Genomic DNA, 18110 nt, shown 5'->3' on the forward strand with positions numbered 1-18110 from the left:
ACAACTGCAGTTGCCTCATCCTCTGGATACATATAGCAGTCATAGAAAAACATTTAGATCACTCGGCGCATTAGCCTTTATCTTGCATTGTCCATGTGAAATGAAATGTGAACTGTAATACAACTATAGTCCGGAATCATCTACTACAGTATAGACCGATCTTGAATGATCTAGTCCAAGATTACACTTGATTTGGTGGTGAAGATGGGTCTTGAATGTTCAGGCTTACTGATGTCACCGGGATCCCATAGTGAAAGCTCCTGGCTCCCCAATACTGAGGTCAGTGATCAGGCGACCTTGTAAATTAAATTTACGTTGCAACAAGTATAAAATTCATAATGATTATGTTCTGTGTCTTGGAGATGTAAGATAATAGGACTTTTTTTAAATGTGTGAGTGGAAGAATCTCACCATTCCATTACTTGCCACGGGCTGCTGGTTACCAATTGTAATTAAGGAGCAAATAGCTACTACAAAAATTTCCGAGACTGTAAAGGCTCAAGACACTGACACACAATCCTGTATTGCAAGCCAATCTTTCAAGACGACTTTGATCGGAGAGGTCTGGGCATCCTTTGGATGGAGAAATGTATAAGGCATACCCAGGGCCGGCTCTGCCATTAGGCAGCTGCCTAGGGCGCCGGGATCTGGGGGGGCGCCACTGAGTCTGCTTGTCACAAAACTAAAAATGTCTCTGAGAGAGGCATCCTTCTTGTACTTAATGTAGGTGGCGGCTGTGGATCTTTTAAGATGCCACCTCCTTACTTTCACCTGAGGGACTGGAGAGTAGGTATTAATGTGTGTGTGAGGGGATGGTGGGGGGCAGTAGGCTGAAGTTTTGCCTAGGGTGCCGAGAAACATTGCACCGGCCCTGGACATACCCTACACGCAGATGCTACTGCAGAGCCTCTTGGTGGTAACATAAGAATGCCTAGTTCACACAGCCAAGCATCAATGCCACAAACTTTCAAAATCACTGTGCACAAAGCATGGAAGAGAGCGGTGACAGGTGTCCGCAGGATGTCCATGGTACTGTACCACCGAGCCATGAGAATGGCGGCTTACCATGAAATAAAACTATTGGGATGAGATATACTGTATGTTGTAAAATGCCACCCAAAAGTGTATTATCTTGATTATGATTTTAGATCGGGGGAGGATACAAAGTTCAGCCTTATCAGTCTTCAGAAACCTTTTCGAAAGCTATCCCTGGACATATCATATTAGAGCATTTTGTTATTGACTAGGACAAACACCACAAGGTCCGATTGATAAGTTCTCCTAGAAGAAAGGGTTGTCTCCCTGTATCGCGACACCAGTTTTGGTCAAGGGTCCATGAGGGACACTCACGACTTGTATCTAGTACTTTTATGACTTGGTCAATGGATACTTTAGAAGTAGAGCTGTCTCCTAGTATGACAGTGGATTAATCTCCTTGGGGTTATCTCTGGCAATTTGGATACATATTTGCTTTGGCCCACACAAGTAACTGACGTACACTTTGGGCCTGAGACCGGGATGTCAGACGCAGTGGACCATTGATTTTTGTCTGCTCATGCATTCGAGTCGCACCACACACACGTCCCGATTTTGACGCACAGTAGGAGAAATGCAAAGAGCGTTCCTGGGCGGTGACTGGGAGGTAACAGTGGGGTGGCTAAACAGATGCACGGAGATGTTGCTTCTTATGGGAGTTTCGCCACGGCGTGTCGCTGATAGTTGCATTCATAGACGCACAATCGTTCACATAGGCAGCCATACTCGGACGGATAATCTGCACCAGTCATAGAGCTGGTGCAAGTTTCCATGGTGCGACCGATGGTATCATCTAAAGACGCACCGATTGGTATTTCAGTGTCTATGGGCGCTGACAGTGGGCATCTCAGTCCTTGCACATTGGGACACATAGCTGTACACACGGGAAGGGCTTTGAAGCGGCATTTGCAGAAAGCCGCAAAAATCGCAGATACAGCCGCTGCATCCAACCCAGAATCATGCCCTTTGTGCTCTATTGTATGATGCATGACAATTGTTATTAGATACAGACTGTGCTAGTTCTAATAGTGCTAGTGAGCAGCGAAGACCCATCAGAATTTCCCTGCTCTGTGGAGGGGCCCCATTCATCACAACCAGACGGCCGCGGCGCCCACGCCTCCCGCTATGCCGCTGCACCTCTCCCTGTCCCTAGTTGGGGGGAGCACTGTGCAAATGGTGAATATATACCATGCGGCATCTATTCTCAGTGCGGGGAGAGCTTGGGGACAAGCCCAGCACCTCCGGAAGTGCTGGGCATGCCCCCTAGAGTGATGGTAAGGGGAGCGTGATGCAAGGCCATGCCCCTCCCACACGCTGCCTTTTCAGATGAGCGTGCATAGATGTGCCCTCTCTCTTGATCGGCATCCTGCCCAATCAAGAGCCTGGAGTGAACACTAACCATCGTGTCTGATGTATTTTAGGAGGAACATAAGATCAGATCTTCAGACGAGGCCTGCATTTCTTGCGATAAAACAAGATGGTACAGGGCGGGAACTGCAAGATCGGCCAGATAATTGTATAGGCGTGTACCCAACTTAACACTTCCCCTAAAGCAGCTGGATCACTTCACATATTGTTGCAAAATGTGTGATGAATGTCACATAAAATGTCATCCCAAATTATACCTGGCCCCCAATATTAAGATTTTGTGCACAAAGATACATTGTAACACTGCGCAGTTGCTTTGTACGGAATGGGATTGTAATGTCGGCTGTTGAAATCCCGACACTGTGAGCCCGACAGAGAGAAATCCCGACAGCGTGAGGTAAGTACCCTAACCCTCCCCTCTCCCCCCTAACCCTCCTTTAGGGTTGCCTAACCCTAACCTCCCCCTCTAGTGCCTAACCCTAACCTCCCCCAAGGGGTGCCTAAACCTAACCCCCCCTCCCCTCCCCGCACTCTAAACCTAACCCTCCCCAAGGGGTGCCTAACCCTAAAGCTGGCCACACATCTAAAGATTATCTGTCCAACCAGCCAACTAGTTGGTTGGTTGGAATGAAAATCTGGTAACGTATGGGAGTAAATGATGATCAGCAATTTGCTCCTAAATGCCAGAAAACAGATGAAAATGGTCGTCAGACAAGTTTGTTAAATGTTTGATCTAAACAATTTGTTCAAACAACAGTTTTTGTCCATTTTCCGGCGTCTGGGAGCAAATTGCTGATCATCAGTTACTCCCATACGTTACCAGATTTTCATTACAACCAATCAACTAGTTGGCTGGTTGGACAGATAATCTTTAGATGTGTGGCCAGCTTAAGTCTCCCCGGGGTGCCCTAAACCTAACCCCCATCCCACGGATAACAGGACGGGCGCTCCGTACTCACCTTGTTCGGACCCGCGTCATCCTGGATTCCGGCATCGGGTTTACGACAGGCATCGGTATCTCGATGCCTGTCATAAATCCCTAGCCGGCATTCTGCCGTCCGGATTGTAAGAGGGGGAGAAAAATTCTGAAAATGAATCGTCCCTGGAGCCTGTAACCTGAAATAAAGGCGCCCTTTGTATTTGGTACTTCTGTACCTGCAAGAGTTAGTCGTTTTTTATATGTTCTATGTATCTACGATTATGCTTATTTGGGAGAGTTACCATGAGAAAGCCATGGAAAGGTGCATTTTTACATATCTTTTGATGTTTTCTCTTATAGAGTACCCATAAAACTAAAAACATGTCGTCCTATATATTCTGCAAATGTGAAAGTTGGGCTGGTCATAAAGTGACATCTTAAAGTAGCTAAATTAAAATTTCTTAACATCATTGGTTATAATATACAGTGAGTTATTTTCTCCTGACGCAGAGATGAATGCAAATCGGCCGTATGTGCTAATGCATTGCCCGCATAGAAGAAAATGCGCATATTCACCCGTCTGCGGAGCTGTGCGCAGCCTGCGGAGCATCCACCCCCTATCCGTCCGTTTGGTTTGAGTTCCGTCATTAGCATCACTTGAACCAGCCTTTCTAGAAGCAGGTGTATTTTACGCTGACATTTAATTCTGCACGGACCGCGGTTCCATCGACTCGCACTCACCGAACATTGCCTCGGCGAGAACACCCTATTGCACCCCAGCTACGCTGGTCTGTTGCACCTGTGACTGAAATGTGTACGACTCTGCATCACCTGTACTTATGTACGCACGGCTCCGGAGCATGCACTGTGCGTAAAACACGCAATATATGCTACGCAAGCAGGTGAACATTTAAATCTGCATCAGCCCCTAGAAATGTAAGAGGCAGAGAAAACTGGTGGTAAAATGGTGGTATTCTTTAATAAAATTCTTTAATACTACTTTATTAGACGCCACCATCTTACCTTCGGCGTACAGCCACCATCTTAGCACAGCCTATGAAGTACTTTTGCGAGTTGGAAGATGATAGTTCCAGCTAACTAGCTATCATGAGAGATTCACTTTGTCTATCTTCCTGATATCATGCATGATAAACTCCTCTTATTTAAGGAATATTTGAATTTAAATAATCCCCGCCTTATTCAGACTTTTACGCTGTCGCTGCTGCAGCTGTGGTCTTCGTGTAGCTGTAGATTGGCGAAAGTATGCTAATTCAGAAGCGGCCGGGACTTGTACCGAGAAGCCCACCGGAGCCATCGCAGCTGTCCGCAACAGCGTACGCATACACAGCATCGGATACAGATCATGCAAACATCGGCTCCTTCAGTTATTCTATGGTTACTCAGAATGGCCGCCATAACTGAGACACCAAAGCCCTGCTTCCTGCATACGGGATCGCAGCACGCAGAGTGGGACACGCCCCTGAAACGGTCTAGACTCCCCTGCGTTTTTAACTGACACTCCCCATTGCCAACCCCCAAACGCTCCCTCTCTGCCATTCACACTGTGATTGACGACGTGCAGCCTGCAACTGCGGTAATTTACGGACTACGGACTTAGACACAGCGCAGAGGCCCAAAGATCGCTCCATTTGTGAAAACATCGATAGCCTACAAATCTGAATCAGGCTCAATATCCCCTTTTATCATCAGTAATACTACATTAGTGAGGGTCCATCAATTTGGATGCCCACCACTCACTATTTTAAGCAGGATGCCAGCATTCGTTTAAAGCCTTAGTGCTGAGCTTCCCTGCTACGGACACAGCCGGGCGCTGCTGAAGGTGATGGGCAGAGGTGCCAGCTATATGCGAGTCCTGGGAGTACAGCAGGAACAGAACACGGGAACCCCATTGTTATGCTAGTCGGAAGATCTCATTTAAAAGTCCTTGTTTAATTCTATCATCTTTTCTTCTTTACATGAATTGGTAAGTCCTCTTTAATCACAGCTTGACTGTCGTTACTTTAATCATTTAATATTTCCCTACTAGCCATTTTCCCTACTGTCGGGCCAGTAGAACCAAATTGCATTTCGCCGGGAAGCTTACGAAGGTGTTGACCAGATTAAAATGCCTTCAGGGTTATCTATATTTCGACAGCCAAGCATAGTTCTCCCCACGTGTACCACTTTTTAAGTTTATACATGTAGTTATGATATGCAAAGGGTTTGTGTCATTAAATGAATGTATCTGTGATGGACAGTGGTTAATATATGTTCATGGAAGCCGGTGATTTCAGAAGCTTTGCCTGGATGTCGAATATGTTCGATGCAACTCATGCAGGAGTGAACCATATGCCCAACTATCCAGCTTATAGGGAAAACTGTGCAATTTCAGAACACATGTGAACACAGGATTATCTAAAAATTTACATACAGTAAATATGGAATCACATTTGAGCTGCAAGTACATGGGTAAATGTTCAAACTTTAAATGCAATAAATAGTATCAAATCTTAGTAGGGATCATTCCCCCTATCATGTTTCTTCTCATGTTTCTTCTACTGCACCCAGAATGTCCCCTACAACCCTCTTCAGGATTATAGTCTTACCATAAGGTGACTGACAGGTTTAATTTTAAAACACCGTAACCAGGAAAAGAGTAAGGGGGGGGATCCATACGAATAGTGAGGTCTGCAACACAGCACAAAAAGACACAGGCAAGATTGGCCCATGTATTCTGAGTATGTTACCCATACAAATGTACGAAGTATATACCCAACATAGCTGAGGCATTACATTAAATGTATATACAGTACATTATATATATATATATATATATATATATATATAAGGGGGAGCACTGCTGTCTTGGAGTACAGTGTGGTTGTTCCAGGAGTAGGCACTTCCATTGAAGTCTGCACAGATTCAGTACCCCCATGCCTCTTTGCCGTTGAGGGCAGCATATCCAGAATGATTATACTTTATATCTTATGGTTTCACAGGTGCCCTATTGCCATACTCCCATCATGGGATGGCTCCTGGAGGGGAAACCAGGTCACTATCACTGTAAGTTTTGACCTGGCACAGCGAGCACCACCTGGCACATCCTATTGTTCAAAACCGTTGTGCAGGTGTTTGGTTAGTGGTCCCTTTTCTGGGGACACCATGCAGTCAATCCGGATTTGCAATGCCATGCCAGTCTAGGAGTGTAGGACCTCTGGTGGAAGAGTTGAGGTCAGGTGATGTCAGCTTCCGCAGCACTAAGGACAAATGGGCACGTGGGGCACCTGTCCTATAAGACAGTGACCATGTCTGAACTGCACTAGGGTTGAGATGTATATCTCAATAAACTACCTTCTCCTTGTTGGGCTTTACCTACAGGCTCTTTTGCTCAATTCTATTTTGTACGAATGGGTGAAAGGAAGCATTCCTTGGTCTCTTTGGCGTAAAAACCAAAGCCTCCAATTTTTAGCGTCCTGGGACATCAAAGGTGGATACCTATATTACATGTTTCCATTTGAGAAGGACATCAGAATCTCTGCTCATGTTTGCAATTAAGAATCTCCATTTCCAAATTTGAGCTCACTCTTTGGCTTGGCAATAGCACTGAAGGTGCTCACAAAAATCATGGCCACGCTTCTAAGGTCAAAGGTAATTACAATGATTCCCTATGTAGATTAACTACTTATCAGCGTGGGGTCTTAGGGCCTGATTCAGAGCCGGACGCAATTAGCGCTCGCTCGTCCAGAAAATAGGGGTGGCTATTCAAATGAACCGTTCGCTCTTTTGTGGTCTGTTCACGCCTCTAGGTCTGAACGAGCGAACAAAACTTGCGGTCGTTTTTTGGAAAAATACGCCCCCTGGCCGCTCGCATCCTACGTCATGTCCGCTATTTATTAGATTAATCGAGTACATCGACCAGCGTATGAACTGCTCGCTATTCTTGTGGTTGGTTTTTCCTACCACAATCTTGCGAGCAGTTCTGACTATAAAATAACCCAGTGACGTGGTCAATGACGCTGCTGTATTAATTATGCACACCCATAAAACGCCTGTTTTGACCTTTAAGCACGCCTGCGTTCGAATCTCCACTCCCCGTTTTCAAGCACCTTCCTCTGTTACCACCCACATACGCCTCCTCCTGTCACTCAAAATAGCAGGCATTCGCTATTTAGCGAACAAACGATTTTCGGCCGCACTGACTGGTTCGCGCATGCGTATTAAAATCCGTACGCATGCGCAGTTGGGCAAACATCGCTCGGAACGAACGAGCAGCCGCTTACGAGCGGCTCTGAATCAGGCCCCTAGTTCCTCCTTCAGACACACTTACTTATACGTCAAATTTGATGCTTTCCCAAGAAATTATTCTTTTGGGAGACTGTTTTTACCCGAGGAGAAGGATCCTCTCAAAACCAAGACTAATAAAGAAAAGTCCTTCTTAGCTCTCAGGCAGGTTTTAAATTCTGAACCTAAACTTTGGTTTTCACGGCTTGGCAACATCTGCCATTTGAACCATTGAAGTTTGGCCAGGACAAATCACTTACATAGAAGACTGTCTTCCTTCTGGCTATATCCTTGGCAAGCAGAGTTTCAGAATTAGGAGCTCTGTCATGCAGATCTCCATTTACTATTTTACCAAGTCATCTCTTTCAGCCTAAGATGGTGCCAAATTCCACTTAAATTAGCAAATTATTCTAACTCTAAGGTACAATGGATCATCTGATGAAGAAGAATCCTTAGATGAGGTCAGGGCGCCGGCAGAACAGAACTTGAATAGAACTTCAGCAGTTTGTAGGACAGATAACCAACTGGTCCTCTATGATGTGAAAAGGAGGGGATGGCAAGCAACTAAACACGAAACTATTGCCAGATCAGGTTAGGCCTGTTATTCACCAGGCATATATCCGAGCAGGAATGTAGGTACAGAGAAAGTCAGGACCCACCCTACCATACACGGAGCCTTGGTCAAGCAGCATCTTGGTCTTCACAAGATTTTATTCTGTCAACATGTTTGCATCTAAAGAAGCGAACACTGGGCAGAATGTCTTGTGAAGAGCTATTTCTGAACGTACCCTCCCCTAGGGGGATGTAGTCGGCATGAAATCCCGACAGGTCGGGTTCCCGGCACCAGTATCCTGACCGCCAGCATCCCGAAGGTAAGTATCATAGTGTTAGGGGGAGTTTAGGGTGTGGGCTTAGGGTTAGGCACTAGAGGGAGGGTTATGGATAGGCACCGGGGAAGGTGTGTTAGGTTTAGGGTGCGCGGAGGGAGGGGGGGGGGGAGTTAGGCTTAGGCACTAGGGGGGGAGGTTAGGGTTAGGCACCGGGGAGGGAGGGTTAGGGTAGGGGTTAGAAAAACACTTACCTGTCTTCCCTATGGCTGTCGGAATGCCGCTGTCGGTATTTCACACCCAACCACCCCCCCCCGCCCCCTAAGGGCAGCTTTGGGTAGAAGTGTCCCCCAAAAGGAAGAAAATGGAAATAGGAGTTTTGCACTTACGTTAAAACATGTATTCTATTCCATTGGAGGACATTGTGCACCCAACCTTTACCCTATTATATGTTCTGTTCACATTTTGAATATTTATGTTTGTCAAAGTGAATTGTTGTCTTTGTTTTGTTTGATCCTTCCTATCCTATCCTGAGGGACTTTAGTTAGTAATGCATCATAGAGGGGCTCTAGTGGGGGCAGAGCTTCAGAATCTGTGCAGAGCTCAGCTAGGTTACCTGCTCCTGGGCTCAGCTATACCCTAAGGCAGCAGTGTAACCCAAAGGAATCAGAGACATGGATTTAGGGGAGATATAAAAATCCTCCGATTTATTTATTTGTCCAATGCTCTATCATAGGAGCAACTTGTGCCAATGCGGAAAATATTAAATTTTCTTCCCATCTTATATGATTTTGGTTACATTTCAGAAAGCTTCTGTCATCTAGGAGGCAAAATAATATACTGTGTTTCAAATGCCCTGAAAAGTACTCAATATATAAACATACTTTAGCTTAAAAGGAAGACCATAAAGGAGATAGAGGTTATAGTCACAGACGTCTATGAAAAAAACAAAACAATTGCAGGTGGTTAACACAATTCCGAACGTCTGATATGATCATCTAGCTTATGGGAATTTTACATGTATGTTTGACTTTTCGATTTGGGTTATCTTGGGGTTTAGTGGTGCATGACACAGACTAGTGCCAGGACTGAATTTCTAACTTCAGATAGATCGTGTTGGGCTCCCGAATTATCACTACAACGGAATTTCTATTCAGCGCCTGATAAAAATAAATATCTTTTTCCAGCTACTGAGCAGAAAATCCTACTCTGCACCGACTCTCCCGATTAGGGACGGAGCAGTCTGTCTGCCTTAGCAGTAGTCTGCATCATCCTGTGAAAGCCAAGTAGGTAAAAGCTTTACGTAGAAGTCTTATTCCCTTGGATGTAATTTTCTTATTTGTACATTGTGCCGAGGGCGTCATGTAAAAATCTCTGCTGTGGTGGTCTGCACTCACTGTGAATCTTACAATTTGTCTACCTATAGATCTTAGGGGGTGTCTGTATTTGAAGACCATCTAGCAATTGTGACAAGGGTGATCTACGCACATTCGTTATGTGCATATGGGTGTGTGAGAGGGGGCCTGGACATCATCCTTTTGTGAGCCGTACAACTCGGAGGCTGTTTGACTGTGAGACGCTTAGTCGATGCTCACCTGGTTGTCGGCAGGTAGCCGCGGCATGGAGGCAGCCCTCCCATGTCCTTCTATCACAAGGTACTGCTCGCTGTCAGAGTAACCGTCCCGAGCCATCTCTGTCATCTCCACTAACTGCCAGGAAAGGAAAAAATATATCATGTACACTATTACTATTACATTGTATTTCTACATAAAAGCATCAGATTGGGCAGATATCACCCATAGGGGAAGATGTACATTCTATAAAATGACAGGTAGAAGCTGATTGGATGCGGAACATCTCCACTGGCACGCAGTGAGTACACAAGCTGCGTAAGGCATCGCGGTGGATAATCTATGCACACCCATGCAATGGCATTCAAACGCCCTGGCACGCCTGCGTTTCGCCAACCCAGCCAACGAGAAGCCGCTAGCTAATGCCGGGGGACTTCATCAGCATGTATCTGCACCAGCCCGCAGCCACCCGCCAGTAATTACATAAATATCCAGTTACAGTACACAGACTAGGTTAGACCGACACTTCCCTTCTCCATCCCCCCTCTCGACACCTATGAAGGCGCAAGCCTCAGATGTAAACACGTTGACCAATTTCATGTTAGTCTTCAAATATTTCTGCGGCAAGCACCGTACGCAAAACCGTATGTTATGCTAATCAAACCGGCGCTCGTCCCAACGCAGAATCAATGTCTCTTTAATATAAATAATATCTCAAGATACAAATGTTGCGCAACGTGTTATGAAATCATCAAAGTGATATGACAGGAAGGCAGCAGTGGTCATCCAGACTCGCCTACTTCTTATTCCTCCGGATTCAACAAAGTGAGAAGTGCTTGGGACAGGGTGCCTTGATTTGCCTCATTGCGGCCCTGCCCCCTTCTACACAGTGTTGTGATTGGTGCCAATGTGCAGCAGGTGACTGGGCCATGCCCTCAAGACTCCAGCATTTATCTGAGTTTTCAACATGTAATTTTAGGCAGGAGAGCTATGGCACCCAGTATGATGATTTTATACAGCCAAACATTTCTGGGAGTAGCTCCCCCTTATAGTGACATTATACATAAGCTGTAGATGACATTGGACTGACCTGGGAATCAGGCCAGCTGTTGGTATTTTCTTGTACTCTTGCCCTCTCTGGACTCCATGTTCCTGTCTTCTGGAACATTTGCTGGGCTCTCTGTGTCATCCAGGACTGACTTTCCTTCATTCCACCCTCGGGTATGCTCCTAAAAACGCCAGGCAAGGACAGTCTACGTTTCTTGTTAGGGGGAATAACGCAGCGTGGAAATGAGAATAGCCGCTGCAGAGTGAGTGAGTGAGTGTGTGTGTGTGTGTGTGTGTGTGTGTGTGTGTGTGTCGCTGGATAAGTACTTTACATTTCTTAATTTGCAAAAATAATCACTTCATTGATATCTATATGAAGGGAATAAATGATTAGTTGTAGATGGCTGCAATAACTCCTGAGGTGCATTGAGCACATGACTTACATTTCTCCGCCCGGCTCCCGCTGAGAGGACATTAAAGTATTCAGTCCCATCGGTCCATCTTGTGTGGGTGACGGAGGCTCCATTCTCTGGAACATGAGAGGGGTCCGGTTCTGTAAATACAGTTCATATATCAAGGGTGTAGTAATGCACTAATATACAGAGTAATGCACTAACACACAAGGCAACGCACTGATGCGCATAGCAATGCACTAATACACAGATGCTGGTCTTCATGTCAGTGCCCAGGTCTTCCCTTTTTGTTTGCATCAGGACATGAATGTCTGTGGTGTGGCCGGGGAAAAGGACCAGATATGCAGCCATAGGAAAGACGTTATAACTACCAATTGGTTGCTATGACCACAATAAGGTAGGAAGGGGGGGGAGGGGGGTTACTTCTATTGGTACCATAGGTATTGAGTGAAATATGTTTGACAAACGTGGCTTTATCCTGTAATTTTCTCTTACATTCTGCATTTTAAACCCATTGCTAAGTACTAATGTTAGAGTATATGTACGTTGGCAGTCGATGGTCTTTGGAACTCAATATACTGGCCGTGCAAGTCATACAAGCTGAAGTTTGCATCACTTTAAATGCAGCCCTTAAAGCATGAGTAATACAAAAAAAGACGGCATGAGGGCTTTATTCGCTCGAGTGGCTGGTCAAACATCAACATCACATTTTGGTTTTAGCAAGTGTCCAACGCAAATCCACCATATCTAAGCATATAGGGCCTTATTCAGACCCGGTCGCAAGCGCTGAGTGTTCGCAACCGGGTCGATGTTTGCCCACTGGGCATGCACACGTCATGCGCGAGACCCGGCTAGCGACGGGCGCTCCGTCGCTACGGGTCTCGCACCAAAGGGGGCGAACTGTCGATGGTGATTGACAGCTCTCCCCGTTTGGGAGGCGGGCAGGGGGGTGGCCGGCCAAACGGACGCATTCCCGATGGAACGCTTGCCGTTAGGGGGTGGCCCCACTGACATCAGCAATGATGTTAGTGGGGAGCTTCCTGCTGGATCAGAGCAGGAAGCTCCCTGGGGCTTGCGCTTGCCGAGACCCAACCTTAGGGTCTCGTCGCAAGCCCCGATGGTCCTGACCATTGCGACCATCAACCTGGTCGCTCGCTAGAGCTGTGGGTGGTAACCCACAGCTTAGCTAGCGACCAGGAGGCCGCACTTCACACCACAAGCGGCCGCCCTCATTCAGAGCGACCGCTTGTATCTAGCGATCGACTCTGAATGAGGGCCATAATGCGGTTTTATCACTTGTTTGCATCACATGACCTCTGCTTCCGGCACTCTTCCAGTTGCAGTATAAATTAGGCATGAGCGTGTGTTCCAGAAGCCGTTAAAGCTCCCGGGGAACATCATCGCCTGAGCTCAGGGGATCTTTCTTATGATTGTTTCGTTTTTCATATAAACCTTCTATTCTTGTGTTGTACTTTATTGTACCTTTGGAATTGTCTACATGATTATCGTTAAAATTATGACAAAAACATCATAATTAATTGGTATTGCTGCTAATTTTGTAACATTGTCAAAGGTTGTCATGCGGCAAAAAAATTGTTGTAATTACAATGATTTAACTACACACTTGACTACACTTTATCATTTATATTACTGTACGCGCCTTTCAGAAGATTTTACTTTGGTTAATGTCCTTATGACGGTGACGTAGTTTATAGTTCTATTAACATGCGGTAGATAGCTGGGGACACGTTACCTGCTCCTCCTGTAACGCCTGCAGTCGTTTCGCTTTGCTCTGCCTGTAATACTCCATAATCATCATCGCAGCATAAATCTTCCCCACGGTGAGGTCAGTCGCTTAGGGGATACAAAGTGATAAGACAGAGTATTAAAGCGCTGCAGGGTAGGCTGATGAGATTACATATAAATGTGATTAATAATTCTAATAATAACAAATAGTAACAAGGTAACTACTTACAGTATCACTGGAATATCGGGCACGCTCACTAAATAAGAGGGTGACGCTCTGATGTCTCTTATTAATGAGTGACATAGACAAGGAACGCTTTTCTCAGTAAATTAGTTATGACAAATGATTGATGCAAGGCTGGAATCTGACTATATGACGGAGTGGTGTTGCGTTACTTGAAGCTGTAAACATGTAATTGAATGATATCTGTGATTTACTTATCGTGGGCCTGATTAAGAATTTAATGTAAGTGCTCTTTGTGCGCCGTAAATATACGCGAAATTAGTGCACAGCACATGTGTGTAACCTGCATCCATGTTTGGAGCTGTGCGCTTGTGGTCCCTGGCAACGATGTTTGTAAATGTGCAACTAAGGACGTGCAGCTGGTAATGTACAGTAAGGGCGTAGAGGTGGTAATGTACAGTAAGGGAATACAGGTGGTAATGTACAGTAAGGGCGTACAGGTGGTAATGTACAGTAAGGAAGAGTACAGGTTCTAATGTACAGTAAGGGCGTACAGGTGGTAATGTACAGTAAGGATGTACAGGTGGTAATGTACAGTAAGGGCGTACAGGTGGTAATGTACAGTAAGGATGTACAGGTTCTAATGTACAGTAAGGGCGTACAGGTGGTAATGTACAGTAAAGATGTACAGGTGGTAATGTACAGTAAAGGCGTACAGGTGCTAATGTACAGTAAGGGCGTACAGGTGCTAATGTACAGTAAGGAGCGTACAGGTGGTAATGTACAGTAAGGGCATACAGGTGCTAATATACAGTAAGGGCGTACAGGTGGTAATGTACAGTAAAGATGTACAGGTGGTAATGTACAGTAAGGGCGTACAGGTGCTAATGTACAGTAAGGGCGTACAGGTGCTAATGTACAGTAAGGAGCGTACAGGTGGTAATGTACAGTAAGGGCATACAGGTGCTAATATACAGTAAGGGCGTACAGGTGGTAATGTACAGTAAAGATGTACAGGTGGTAATGTACAGTAAGGGCGTACAGGTGCTAATGTACAGTAAGGAGCGTACAGGTGGTAATGTACAGTAAGGGCGTACAGGTGCTAATATACAGTAAGTGCATGCAGGTGGTAATGTACAGTAAGGGTGTACAGGTGGTAATGTACAGTAAGGATGTACAGGTGGTAATGTATAGTAAGGGCGTACAGGTGGTAATGTACAGTAAGGGCGTACAGGTGGTAATGTACAGTAAGGGCGTACAGGTGGTAATGTACAGTAAGGGCGTGCAGGTGGTAATGTACAGTAAGGATGTACAGGTGGTAATGTACAGTAAGGGCGTACAGGTGGTAATGTACAGTAAGGATGTACAGGTGGTAATGTACAGTAAGGATGTACAGGTGCTAATGTACAGTAAGGGCGTAGAGGTGGTAATGTACAGTAAGGGCGTACAGGTGGTAATGTACAGTAAGGATGTACAGGTGGTAATGTACAGTAAGGATGTACAGGTGCTAATGTACAGTAAGGGCGTAGAGGTGGTAATGTACAGTAAGGGCGTAGAGGTGGTAATGTACAGTAAGGGCGTACAGGTGGTAATGTACAGTAAGGGCGTACAGGTGCAAGTTAAGCATGTCCCTTTGGGACGCATCTAATTTCAATTTACTCAGCTCATGAAATCTGTTTGCAGCTTCATAAACCAAGTTTTGGTGTGAACAATGAGGAATGATGTATCTATACTACAGTATGTACACTAGGTTTAAAGTTGCACACATCTTAAAATGCATGCACGACATATACTCATATACAAACTTGTCACCTTTACACGCACTATCTGTCCATATGTATAGGTCATATTAGTTTGCCTACCCCTACATTTATGTGGCGTCACCAACAGGTCAAGTGTTTTCTGGGACAGATTCGCCCAAATTGCCATCATCTCCTTTCTGAGTTCATTATCCATTTGCTGTTTGTCAGCTCCACCTGAAACACACATAGAAGAAAAACCTTTTCTCTCTCTCTCTGTGACTGTCAGTGTTTTCCCATAATGGTTAATAATCTGGTGATCAGCTGATAAACGTTTGATGCATTTTTCAGCTACTGTAGAAGTTTGTCCCCTTCCTCCGCGCAGGGTACACAGTTATGAATTCCTGTGTGACTTGTGTTACTATAGCAATGACTCCAACATCAACTACAGTCTACTTCCAAGTAATTGTTCCAATCCGTCATTCTAGCTTCCAGTAATAATCACCAGGGCCGTAGCTAGGGTGGTGCGGCTCTGACAGAGCGCTCGCTCTGAATCAGGGCCGTCCCCCCTAGTTTTTGGAGCGGTCTCCTGGCCGCTCGCATAGCTGTGGGTGGCCACCCACAGCTATAGCGAGCGGCCAAAATGATGGTCGCGATGGTCAAGACCATCGCGACCATCAGGCTTGCGACGAGACCCTGCGGTAGGGTCTCGCTGCCGCAAGCCCTGGAGTGCCTTTGGCTCTATCAGAGCCAAAAACACTCCCACTGACATCACTTGTGATGTCAGTGGGGCCGGCCCCAGACAGTAGGCGTTCCCATGGGAACGCCTCCGTCTGGGCAGCCACGCCCCCGGCATGCCCAATAAAGGGGGCGTGCTGTCAATCACCATCGACAGCACGCCCCCTTTGGTGCGAGACCCATAACGATGGCTTGACCGTCGTTATTTGGGTCTCGCGCATGCGCACGACGGAGCCACCTCCGTCGTGCACAAGCGCACTTGGGCAACATCGACCCACTTGCGAGCTCGCAGCGCTCGCGAGCGGGTCTGAATTAGGCCCAGAGCGCAACCCCCCTGAGGGCGGACCAGCCGCCCACCGCAATCAGAAATGACAGCAGCCTCCCCCCTGCACTTTACTACGCCTCCTCACATCTATTGGGAAGGGAGCCACAGTTTATACTTGTTGCCGGCCGCAAGACAATCGCGGACCGGCGGACACTCAAAAACAAGTGGTGGCCTTTTAAATTTGGTATCGGCCGCTAGCCAATCACGGCTTGCGGATCGGCAGCTAATTAGAAGCAGCCACGTGGCTGCTTCTGATTGGCTGCCGGTCCGCACCGCGATTGGTTCACGTCCGGTGCAAAGTTGAAACTGCCGACGCGGACGCATCTGTCTTCATGTCCCAGCGATGGGACCCAATCCTCCGTCCCAGAGCTGATCAAATCCCTGCCGCAGAGAGCCCACTGCCAGCAGGACGGGGAGGAGAAGAAGCAGCTGGTCTCAGCCTGCGCCGATAGTAGATGGGCCACTGCTTGTGCTCAGCTGCCCAAGGAGAGCCCACTGCCAGCCAGGGGGACAGGGAAGAGGAGAAGCAGCGGACAACGTGGACTGAGAGATACTGGGGGCAAGGTAATGTGACCACTGTGAGGTGTATTGGGTGAGAGGGAAGAAGGTAGTGTCAGGTGCAGGGGGTGTTAGAGGGAAGTAGGCAGTGAGGTGCAGGGGAGGGGGTGGGAGAGGGTAGCAGAGGCTAATTCTCATTGAGAAGGCTTCCCAGAAGAAAAAGAGTGGATGGTGTTTTGGTAGTAATTTTTTTTCTAGGTAGTCGGTTTGGGTAGGGGTGAAGGGGACGGGACAGGACGGGGGGGGGCGCCAATGCTCTCTCTCGCACAGGGCACCAAAATGTCTAGCTACGGCTCTGATAATCACTGCAGGACATTGTTCCATACACTCTGTTTTTTAGTGGTCACGTCACAACGGGGCCCATTTATCAATAATCGCATTTGCAATGCAACCTAGGTGCGATATTAGTGCCCAAAATGGCATTGCAGGATGCGATTATATCACCCAGATGTATTAAATAGCACATGCAGGGACCGCATTAGCAATCTCTTCAATCTTGTGCCGGGACTCCTGCGAATGTGCGGTCTACTGGTCATGCATATCCAGCAGCCATTTTTCTCCTGGTAAATTTTACAAAGCGTAGCCCTTAGGTTACAGCGGCTAATGCCATCTTCGATTTCTGGAGCTTGGTAAATCTGACAGCATTGCATCCCTTATAGCGGCTGATATAAGATCTATCTATCTACAGCAGGGGGGGGGGAACCTTTTTTCTGCAGAGGGCCATTTTGATACATATAACATTATTTGTGGGCCTGGTGCAGACCCCGCCCCCTCCGTGTGATGTGACACGGGAAGGGGCCATAATCGCCGGAGATTACAGCAATGCCCGGCTACGGGGAGCTGTAATGGCAGCAGTGTGACCGTCTGAAACGTCCTAAGGACAGAATGGCACTGCTGCATAGATTCTGGCTGCTGTGTGCCATTCTAGGCACCCTGCTATCCAGATGAGGCTAGCACAAAAAAGGTTCCCTATCCCTGATCTACAGTATCTATCTATCTATGTCATATCTATCTATATATCTGTCTTATGTCTATCCTCTCTCTCGTATTTGTCTATCATCTATAACTGTCATCTATCTATGTCATATCTGTCTATATATCTGTCTTATGTCTATCCTCTCTCTCGTATCTGATATATCTATCTCATATCTATCTCATATCTATCTATCTATCTATCTCATATCTATCTATCATCTATCTTATATCTGTCTTAGGTCTATCCTCTCTCTCGTATCTGATCTGTCTATCATCTATCTATCTCATATCTATCTTTCTATCTCATATCTATCTATCATCTATCTTATATCTATCTATCTCATATCTATCGCTCTCTCTCTCTCTATCTCTATATATCTCATA

At 46.3% G+C, this 18110-nt stretch overlaps 1 protein-coding gene across 8 annotated transcripts in view; it reads right to left on the reverse strand.

The window, feature by feature from the left end:
• The window catches only part of CACNA1A (calcium voltage-gated channel subunit alpha1 A), a 300806-nt gene that overhangs the window by 40886 nt on the left and 241810 nt on the right, over positions 1-18110 (reverse strand). For all 8 annotated transcript variants that reach the window (XM_088473953.1, XM_088473951.1, XM_088473954.1 and 5 more), the window contains 5 exons: positions 15254-15367; positions 13215-13315; positions 11492-11601; positions 11092-11230; positions 10026-10139 (listed from right to left, as the gene is read on the reverse strand). In XM_088473953.1, the coding sequence (XP_088330079.1) occupies positions 10026-10139; positions 11092-11230; positions 11492-11601; positions 13215-13315; positions 15254-15367 (578 nt within the window). The remainder of the gene's footprint in view (positions 1-10025; positions 10140-11091; positions 11231-11491; positions 11602-13214; positions 13316-15253; positions 15368-18110) is intronic.

The sequence above is a fragment of the Taudactylus pleione genome, unplaced genomic scaffold (genome assembly GCF_031769625.1).
Source record: "Taudactylus pleione unplaced genomic scaffold, aTauple2 ptg000145l, whole genome shotgun sequence".
Classification (NCBI taxonomy): domain Eukaryota; kingdom Metazoa; phylum Chordata; class Amphibia; order Anura; family Myobatrachidae; genus Taudactylus; species Taudactylus pleione.